Consider the following 10,299-nt stretch of genomic DNA (forward strand, 5'->3'; position numbering starts at 1 on the left):
TAAGCAACCGTTGGGATTACTTTTTTTCTAAAATCTCAGCATTGCGATTTTTCACGGTCGACATCTGGGTGGTATCAGACACCGTAGTCGCCAAACAAAAACTTCCACAATGACAAAGTGTTCTGTGGGCTGCCAAAATCCAAGATGGCTTCCGGTCACTGGAGATTTGTTTCCGATAACTCCCAGCATCCTTCTGTGCTGGGGTCACACTGGGGTCAAACAGAAGGCAGCGCTGCTTCGCCAGCGTGTAACTGCCCCTAACTGCCCCCTGATCGCCACGGAAACACGAGCAGGACGCGAGTCATCCAGCGTCGCCTACGTTTTCACTTTCCACAATATCGCCCTGGGGGGGGCGGGGGGGAAACGAGAAACTGATTGGTTGTAAGCGAACAGCTGATGTAATGAAACACGGTAATGAAGATGGCGGACCCTGGCTCTGAACCAGCCGCGTTTCTGCCCCCCCCCCCCCCCGGCCCGCCCCGCCCCCCACACGGCAGGCGTAATTGATAAAGCGTGTTAGCTCGTCCATCAACCTGCTTGTCAACAAAGCCGCCGCCCGCCCCCCCCGCCCCCCCGCCCTCCCGCCGCCGCAGCACCAGGCTTCTTGTGAGGCCGCCAAAGTGCACAGCCGGCTGTCCGCTGGCCCAAACGGAAACGGGGAACTCAGCCCGTAGATGCCAGGGGCACGAGGGCGGAGCAGGCCGGGGGAAACTCAGCCCGTAGACGCCAGGGGCACGAGGGCAGAGCAGGCCGGGGGAAACTCAGCCCGTAGATGCCAGGGGCACGAGGGCAGAGCAGGCCGGGGGAAACTCAGCCCGTAGATGCCAGGGGCACGAGGGCAGAGCAGGCCGGGGGAAACTCGCCCGTGCCAACGCCCGTGACGGGTAATACACGCCCGCGCGCGCGACCGCTATCGCCGAGCCGAAGGCAGGACGCCGCGGCCTGCTTACCCAGCACAAGCAGAGGCCATTTCAAGATCGGACAGCAGCGCCCTCAGGGACTCGCTAAAAATATTCCTTTAATTTGCACCGGGTTTGCCGCAAAAGTACAGAGGAGTCAACACAGGAAGGCTTCGCACACCGCTTCCTCTTATTTTACTCTCGCCTGATGTTTGTCAGAGTGATTGACTCTGATGTTATAACCGTTAATCAATGCCATTTGGATGCTTTAAAGCCTTGGCTTAGACCTCCTCCTTCGAAGGATGGGCCCTGTCAATCATGCACCTCTCAGACCCAGGGCCCAGCCAATCAAACTCCTCTCAAAACCCAGGACTAGCCAATCACACTTCTCCTAAACCAAATGCCAGCCAATCGCACTGCTCTTAAACCCAGGGCCCAACCAATCACACATCTCTCAAAGCCAGGGCCCAGCCTGCAGTATTTCGGTTGAACCCGTCCTCCAATTTACAGTACCGCCAACTTGTACCCACAACCCAGGCCACAGTACCTCAGTAAAAAACCAAGGGCTCAGCCTGCCTGTATCCGCCCCAGGGCCCGGCCTATACCTTTCACCCCAGGGCCCGGCCTATACCTTTCACCCCAGGGCCCGGCCTATACCTTTCACCCCAGGGCCCGGCCTACACCTTTCACCCCAGGGCCCGGCCTATACCTTTCACCCCAGGGCCCGGCCTATACCTTTCACCCCAGGGCCCGGCCTATACCTTTCACCCCAGGGCCCGGCCTACACCTTTCACCCCAGGGCCCGGCCTACACCTTTCACCCCAGGGCCCGGCCTATACCTTTCACCCCAGGGCCCGGCCTATACCTTTCACCCCAGGGCCCGACCTATACCTTTCACCCCAGGGCCCGGCCTATACCTTTCACCCCAGGGCCCGACCTATACCTTTCACCCCAGGGCCCGGCCTATACCTTTCACCCCAGGGCCCGGCCTATACCTTTCACGGGGGCGTGGCCCGGCCCGGCCCGCCCTGCCCCGGTCGAGCCCGGGTTCGAGCCTACCTCCTCCCACTGGTGTATGTAGCGGATGAGGCGGGAGAGCCTCAGGAGGCGCAGCAGGCTGAGGATCTTGGTGAAGCGGACGATTCGCAGGGCTCGGGCCGTCTTGTACACCTCCGAGTCCATCCCCCTCTCCACGATCAGGACGATGTAATCCACCGGGATGGAGGACACGAAGTCCACGATGAACCACGTCTTCAGGTACTTCATCTTGATCTTGTCGGGGTCCAGCACGATGTCGGCGTTGTCCTCGATGACGATGCCCGTGCGGAAGTTGAGCACCAGGTCCGTCAGGAAGAAGGTGTCGGAGACCACGTTGAAGATTATCCAGGGCGTGGTCGTCTCCTCCTTGAAGAAGGTGATGCCCACGGGGATGATGATCAGGTTGCCCACCATGAACATGAGCATGGTGAAGTCCCAGTAGAATCTGCAGCAAGATGGAGAGAGGGGGAGAGGGAGAGAGAGAGAGAGAGGGAGAGAATCAATGTTGAAATATCCATATTAAGAACCATTTGCCACGCTCTCAGATTAAGAATATTGCCTGTAAATGATGCACAGCACTGGAATGGGGAGTGATGAGTTTTTTGTCACAAGGGAAAATGTCCCTTTCTGTCCTGTGTGATCGACTTCCCCGCATTATTCAGACTAACGTATAATAGTATGCTAGATTCTGACAAGGAAGCTACAACAATTCGATGTATACGGAGTACAGAGTATTCAGAGTCTGGTAGTTTGGCTTCAGTACTTTCTCTGGAGAGGTCTGGATCAAATAATTCAGACAAAAACAATCACCGTCATAAACATCATCTTGCAGTAACCGGCATTGTCATTGTTCTTCATCGAAAACCTTATTGAGTCAACATAAACACGCGGTACCTTGTCCACTACCTTGTTGAGAGTGCGGTTTAAATCTGTTTTCTGCGTGTTGCCTTCCCTAAATACAGACTCGTGCGACGACCGAACGGACGCCAACGTAAACCAGTAGCAGAAACGTGTCCGTGCTGTAGAATAACGGTCAGAGACAGCAAGGTCAACTCAAGGACATTGAAACGTGGAGGAAATGCAGAAACCGGATCTGAGCGGGAGAATTGATTCTAAACGGTAGAAACGGTCGTTGGGAAAGGGGGAGGGTTAATAAAACACCGGGAAGATGAAGAGGAGAAAGACGTCGCACTGTACAGTAATATGAACAGGGCGGTATTGATACGATTTATAACTGACGATTATACAATTAAAATGGAACCGACGTGACCTTTTCACAACACATAATACGTCCGCCGTCACGAATATTGGGGAAAGCGAACAAAAATATTTAACAAATTTAATAACAAAATATAGATTATTCAAACAATGGCCCTGCTTCAGCAGAGAACAGCAAGCGTAGAACAGAACCGGCGCCGTCTTTTCCTGAAAAGACCCAGTGTGAACAGCTCATTCATTCGCCAGATCACAGGTTGCGTTCAAGGCCACTTTTGTGAAATAAAGCCGGCATCCGCTATACGCGAACCGCTGCTGAGTCATGTTACCGGCGAGGTCTAAGATGCGCCGTTGATGCATCAGCGAGTTGCGTTTCATTTGACTCACCATTAAAGCATCAGTGTTTCTTCCTTTGTGTAACTGCGCAGGCGGGAACATCACATTGCAAAACGCTCAGTGTTCATTTAAATCCAACACATTCTAAAAGATGTCGAAATGTTATATTACCTCAGTAAAATTTACTTTCTGGGAGCTGATTTAACGCTGAACATTTTGCTTTGTCTGAAACGTGACAAAAAGTATGAAAGATTTGGAAGTTCCCAGGTAAGTACCAAACGTATCGTAGCCTCCAAAATGACACCTGTATAGGCTGTCATACCATTTTACTGTCAAATATGTGCTATCGCGTCGTTAAATGCCAGAATCGGAGTCTGATGTACTGGAGGTCATACAAGTCGTGTACACGTCGTGTTGTTTTCACGTCGTGTCCTGGCATTTATTATGAACATGACTTCCAAACCGCACAGCGCTTAAAACAAACTGATAGTTTGTCTCGTCTTAAGTATTTGCAAAAGAAATGACATCGTGTATTTCTGAAAACATACGCCACCTTTTTTTTTTGACGCGTTACTGTAATTTAAGACCGGGCCCTCTACCGTCAATTTCACAGCCAAATCTGACGAGTAAAACCTTTCGTAGATGGGGCAACAGGCGTAGTCGTAAATTGCATCTGTTTCATGTGCAGTACTGAAACGCCCCATGCCCACAGTGCTGCGTTGTTCAGCAAATCGTTCCCTCAGTGCAAGCGACGCACGCGGTGGCACGTGGTAAACCCAAAACAGTAGCCGTGCCAACTCTGTTGACGCAATAAGCGCTGTCCTTGGTTCTGAACTCGAGAAAACCCGAAACCCGTTTAGCTCAGAGGCGGTGGATTAGGCGAGATTAGAAACTCCCCCAAGGAGTGTCTTCATACCCATCACTCACAGCATATACCGCAGTATTAAACCAACTCTTAAAAGGTGTTAAATTAACTAAAACAGTGTGTATATGAGGCTAATAGGGACACTGTGTGCACGATTAAGGTTCAAAGTACGCTATCAGAGGTATTTATTTTATACTTTACCATTTTGCTTAGCAGGGCTAGGGATGATGAAATTTAAAAAAAATAAAAATAAGAAAAAACTTTGGCTTCACCAGAGATCACGTGCTGCTATGTCAACGGAGCGCTTGTAGTGGGCATGCGTAAACTTTTCAGCAAGTACAGTTCACCAGCAATGCAGCAGGTGGGCTATAAAGGAAGCTATTCGGCGCTGCACAATGGGATATTGCTGGAACAATTGGACATAGTGACGTTCCAGATAAAAGATAACGGAAATCCCTTGACATTCGGGCACTGTAATTCACCCGGAACCTCTTAAACGAATGATAAATATCATGACTTCAGATGCAACACGTTCAAATCGTGGAGTACGCCTAGTGATGTCCCTCTTGATCGTCTTCTACAACAAGAAACTACGCGTACATGCTTCCCTCTGTCGCCTTCGTGATCATATCATGGCATCGACTGCGTTCCGTTTAACTTTGGTGCATACATTCATCTATATAGATCCACAAAGAATGGAGCACGAGACTCTCAGATAAAAGGGGATCAGGATAATCTGTTGCCAAACCCAAAGAGCAGCGATCCAGTCTTGCGATAATAAAACAGACGTTTGATACAGAATACACTAAAAAAATATATATATTTTAAAAGAATATGCATAGACAAAAGCTTCAAACGACCAGACACGCTCGCGTTTGAGCCCTAATTAAATGCTGCTAATGAGATGGCTAAAGAAACAGAATGCGATACGCTCCGGTGGTTACAGTGAAGCGAACATTATCTGCACGGTTGGGTCACTCTGACATTGCAGGGCAGAATGCATCCACCACTCGTGCGGCGCGTGCCAGGACACTGGACACGCCCGTTTTTTTTTCTCTCTCTCTCTTTTTTTCTGCTGAAATAAACCCGGCTCGAGATCTCCGAACCCTCGGAGACAGGGAAACTGATCTTCCATAGGACAGCCAATAGGCTACTTAAATAAACGCCAGCGCGCACATACGTGACCACGGCCGGAGAAGACCCGGAATATAAAAACGACCGGTCTATATCTGGGCACAGACAACACTGCGTATAAAACATAACCCAGCTTTGACAGGCCAACCGCGAAAAATCTAAATGGATTTCAGATATTAATTCTGCTACTAAGTTATGTTCCACTCATTTAATGAAATGACATTGTGTCGTTGGTTGTGGCATTTGTAATACTGACAATTTGCAAATGACATAAATCAACTATTAATTTAAATAGGACGATAAACTCAGCTTCGGTTGTAGAAAATGAAATGTGTAAATATTAACCACCTTAACTAAACATAGCAGCTGTTGTTAACACAATACGCAGTTTTCGTTGTAATGCAAATTAATTGCCTAATACCGGTAATGGCAATAGGATTCAAACATAGCGGAAATTTTGGATACGTTCTTGTGGAATCTTTGTGGCCATGCAGCCAATGAAATCAGATTGGTCACCACTGCTTATTGGGCTATTGAATTGTCTAATGTCATCACGTACGGAGCAAGGCCCCAAAATAGAAAGACCTCCGCGATGCTGCAGCATTCCAAATATGATTAATTCCAAATTACGAGTACGTTTCCTCGGTCTTAGCCAACTGCATGCCCCCTGGGTAGATTTCGAAACTCTGGCGTGTGTATTTACCCCAAACTTTTACGCGCGCGCGGTATGAAAGCTGGCACCTGATGCACGCGCCGTAGCCTTCGCGTCAAATTAAGTAGGCACCGGATACAAAGCGTGACTAACACGGCACGTGCAAATTGTGTATGTGGGTGTCCTTTCACAGCTGACATTGGTTCCGTAATTTCTTCCCAAGTCCCCGGCCAAAATCGCTCAAAACGGCATCATGTATGGAAAATGAGCACGGGCTTAGAATCTGAACCGCGTCCAGTGTTTAAACGCGTGCTTTAAAAGCTCGGACTGTTTCCGTGACGGTGAAACGCCAACAATAGCGCAGCCACATGGGGATAGAGTGCCACAAGTCTGAAGCGCGGATGCGTGACAGAGTAAAACACGGCCTGTTGCTCTCTAAGAAGGGCACTCAGCAACTACGACGGAACTACACGCTCCCGCGATTCAATTAACTCTGACATTGAACTTGTTAATGTTAGCGACTGTACGTGGAGCCCATTGACCCTGGGCTCAGCGTTGGAAAGGGGCGCGCGTGACATTTCCAACACGCGCCGCGGACGCAATAGCGCAACTTCATCCTTACCTGAAATCGCTGTACGGGTGAATGATCCAATTGCCTGCGGACTTAACCCGTTCCTGTTCCCTTTCGACCGCCTTTTGACTTCCAAACATACGCAGGGAGAATTTATTGACTCCCGGCTGCAACATGCTGCTCAACTGCCGCTGCATGAAACTAGCCTGGCTGCTTCTCGGCTCACCATCCTCGGTCACGATCTGCGGCCCGTCCTCGGACTTCAGGAACGTGACCGAATTCCTGGGCTGCTGCGTCTGGCCCGGGACGTGCACAGCATAAGACGCTTTTCGACTGGGCGCGTTTGAGAAGGAGACCTTGGAGTCCTTTTTGTCGGAGACAGCCGGAGCAGTAGCGTTGCCGGGACAAGCGGTCTCGCCCCCCTGCCCCTGTGCCAAGCACCCGCCGGTGGAGCCGTCCGCACTGGCGGCCGTGGAGTTGCAGGAAGGTCGCTTACTCCCAGCCCCAGTTCCAACTTCATCGACACTCTGCTTCTCCTGCTTGGATGTGACCGGGCTCTGTCTCCCGGTCACGCCAGAATCCCGCCGGCATTCTCCGTTTTTGTTGCATTTCATGTCTGTAGTATTGGGTGCCGCGCTCCCGCGACCGTCACCCGAAGCACTTGTAGTCACACCGGTCACCGCTACGCCCGTGCACGCGTCCCCGCCTCCAACTCTGTTCGCGCTTCCACGTCCGGCGCCATCTCCCAGGCAAGACCTCGCAGCAGTTGGGGTGGTTACGGAAGTGGCACGTGCGGTCCCCTCGCCTTGCAATAGGCAGAGCTCGTTGTTGTTGAAGTTCTTGCTCTGCGTCGACGCGACTCCCCCTCCCGACGAGAAGTTTTTCATTCGTATACTACCGCCTCCACCGCCGCCGCCGCCACCCCCACCGCTGCTGCTGCTGCCACTTCCACCGGCTCGGCGCAGTCGAGGTTGCTGGAATTTGAGCTCCTCCTCGCCGTCCTCCGCTTCGTCCATGAGGGCTGCGCTGCCCGCGCCGGGCTTCAGACCCGCAGCAGCGGCGGAGACGAACGAGAAGCAGCCTTTGCTACTTTTTCCACTCGCGTGACTAGCGGCCGCGGCCCCCGTTGTGATGCTCTGGCCGCTCCCGCATCCGCTCGCTTTCCTTTTCATGGTCTCGCCGCAGCCCGGAGAAGCCGCTTTTTTGCTCATGTCATTGGGAAGATCTCAAATTGGAACCAATTATCATGATAGGACCAGCCAGGGAGTGAGAGAGGGAGGGAGGGCTCCATAGATGGAGAGAGAGAGAGAGAGAGAGACCACGAACGAGAGAGAGAGAGAGACGTGACTTTTTTGCAAACTGTACTGGAAAGCAATCTGCTTGACGGCATTCAGGTGTGCTGATTAGGTAGGCCACCGTACCGAGCGGTCAATTGCGTGAAACACTGAAGCGCTTACTCCTCATATCGTCTTTGAGTTATTTATTTTACACCAAAGCACTGTTTTGACCCTTGCGACACTAATTTTACTTCATAAACCAAGCACGTATATTTTTAACAGCGGACGCATATCTGTTGGCTCTAACGTGAACGGACATCGTGTCTGTTTTATGTACTCTAAACTTCACGATTTGTTTACACGCGTACATTTGAAGATTTGTGGCTTGTTAACGCCAGGAAGCCGGGCAAAATTATACCCTCCCAATGATGTCATCACTTACCGAAGGTGTTTACGATGGAAAATTCAGCGGACAGCTCTCAAAGACGCTTGTCCAAAAAATGAGGATCTTGCGCCCTCTGGTGTTGAAATACAAGACCAGCAGTCATTGACCGATTAATCAGTATGTTCAAATCTGATGGATATTTAAACAAATGTAATCCGTTTCATTTGCATTCGGGTACCCACGCTATACAATTATATAAAGGTTATATATATATATATATATATATATATAGTAGTCCCTGCATGCCAGCTCTTTCCTGTAAGATCATTCCGCTTTTTACCCAAAACCCACCTCCGTCATTTGAGGTCAAAATGCTCAATTTCATGTCTCACCTGACCATAGAACAATCGTTTAAACGGCGTTCAGCAAACTTCAGAGGCTTACTTCTGACTAGGCTTCCAAACAGCTTGTTGGCACAGAGGTGGAATCAAGGCACCAATTAAGAGGGGCACTAATTAAGCAATTATACAACCGTGATCCTTGGAGAATTTTCTGGCTCTTGAATCATCCTCCTGTGTGTGTGTGTGTGTGTGTGTGCGTGTGTGGGGGGGGGGGGGGGGGGGGCTCTTCCAGTCAGGTCCATCACAGCTCCAGTTGTTATTAAATGTCTTAACTGGGGCCCTAATGGTGGAGATGGGGCATGTTCACTTATTTTTATAGCCATCGCCTGATTTGTGGAAGTCAACGACCGTTTGTCACATTTCAAGCTCTCTGATCACCCTCCACCTGCTGATGGATGACTAAGGAGTCTGATGTGTGTCACCACAAACGTACACCCCAGTGAAACAGGAAGTTGTGGGTGTGTCTGATAACTGTGACGCACGTTTTTGAGAAAAACATTATTGCTAGATGAAGAAATGCTTTTCTTTTCCACTGAACAATTTTGCCTCAATTAAAAGTTGGATTTCTCATACTTTGAGTGCAGGATCAAGCTGATGAAGAGCAAGATTTCTTTCACGGCCTCTGTTGGTCATCTTTACCCAAGATGCCAACCGTTCCAGGGCACTGTGATCATACAATGCCACACGCACACTCGCAGATTGGCAGGCCTCCCTGGCAGACTGCCATATGTACACACTTTATCGAAGTAATCAAAGACGTAAGTTTTATTTTATGAAATTGTTCAGACATAATTATTTATTTCCTGGCGTCCAGTCCAGTGTTAGCGACCACTGATGCAGCTGAACTTATATTTGCTGAAATGGAAAGAATGGAAGTGCTGCTTCTGAAAAGATTTTGTACGATCTTATAAGACGGAGGGGTGGGGGGGTGTGGGGGGCATAGTTACCCAAAGAGCTGGTCAGGATATGAGGGATCTCTTCTCTCTCTGCACAGTTAGCCGTTTGTCACCTTGACGCTTCTAACGCTGACGCTGGCATTCGGCGTTACAGGCCTGCGCTCTCGCACTCTGTGACTCCTGCGCTATTTCTCCCTGTCCCAGAATCCCTGACTGACGTAACCGGAGTGAGCAGGTTCAGGCCTGGGAGGGGGGAGGGGGGTATTTATGATATTTATGGGTGGGTTGGGCAGGCGTTTTCCCCAGTGCTTCAGCTTCTCTCAGGGAACGGAGGGGTTTTCAGGCACTGGCGTGGGGGGGTTGGGGGTGGGGGGGGTTAGGGGTGCACGCCCTGTAAATGACAGCATGTGCCTTTGGAAAGAACAGGGGCACTCTGAGGGGGAAGGGGGAGCACCCACACAGCACCGCGTCTGGGCACGCCCCTCCTCTGGTGCTGGACCAAACCGAAAAGCACACTGGAAATGCTTCACCTAAAGCTTTTTTTAATGATAGACTGAACCTACCCCCCGCCCCCCCCCACACTATCACACAGCCAACATGGAAAGGAAAGAAACAGGAGGAGAGCGCACC

The 10,299-nt window shown here is 50.5% G+C and overlaps 1 protein-coding gene across 1 annotated transcript in view; it reads right to left on the reverse strand.

The window, feature by feature from the left end:
• LOC118229419 (potassium/sodium hyperpolarization-activated cyclic nucleotide-gated channel 2-like) overlaps positions 1-8,103 on the reverse strand; it is a 45,465-nt gene extending 37,362 nt beyond the window's left edge. The window contains 2 exon segments of the mRNA XM_035421359.1: positions 1,959-2,382; positions 6,762-8,103. Of these exon segments, the coding sequence (XP_035277250.1) occupies positions 1,959-2,382; positions 6,762-7,921 (1,584 nt within the window). The 5' untranslated portion in view covers positions 7,922-8,103.
• Between the last annotated feature and the right edge of the window lie 2,196 nt (positions 8,104-10,299).

Source organism: Anguilla anguilla, chromosome 6 (genome assembly GCF_013347855.1).
Source record: "Anguilla anguilla isolate fAngAng1 chromosome 6, fAngAng1.pri, whole genome shotgun sequence".
NCBI lineage: Eukaryota > Metazoa > Chordata > Actinopteri > Anguilliformes > Anguillidae > Anguilla > Anguilla anguilla.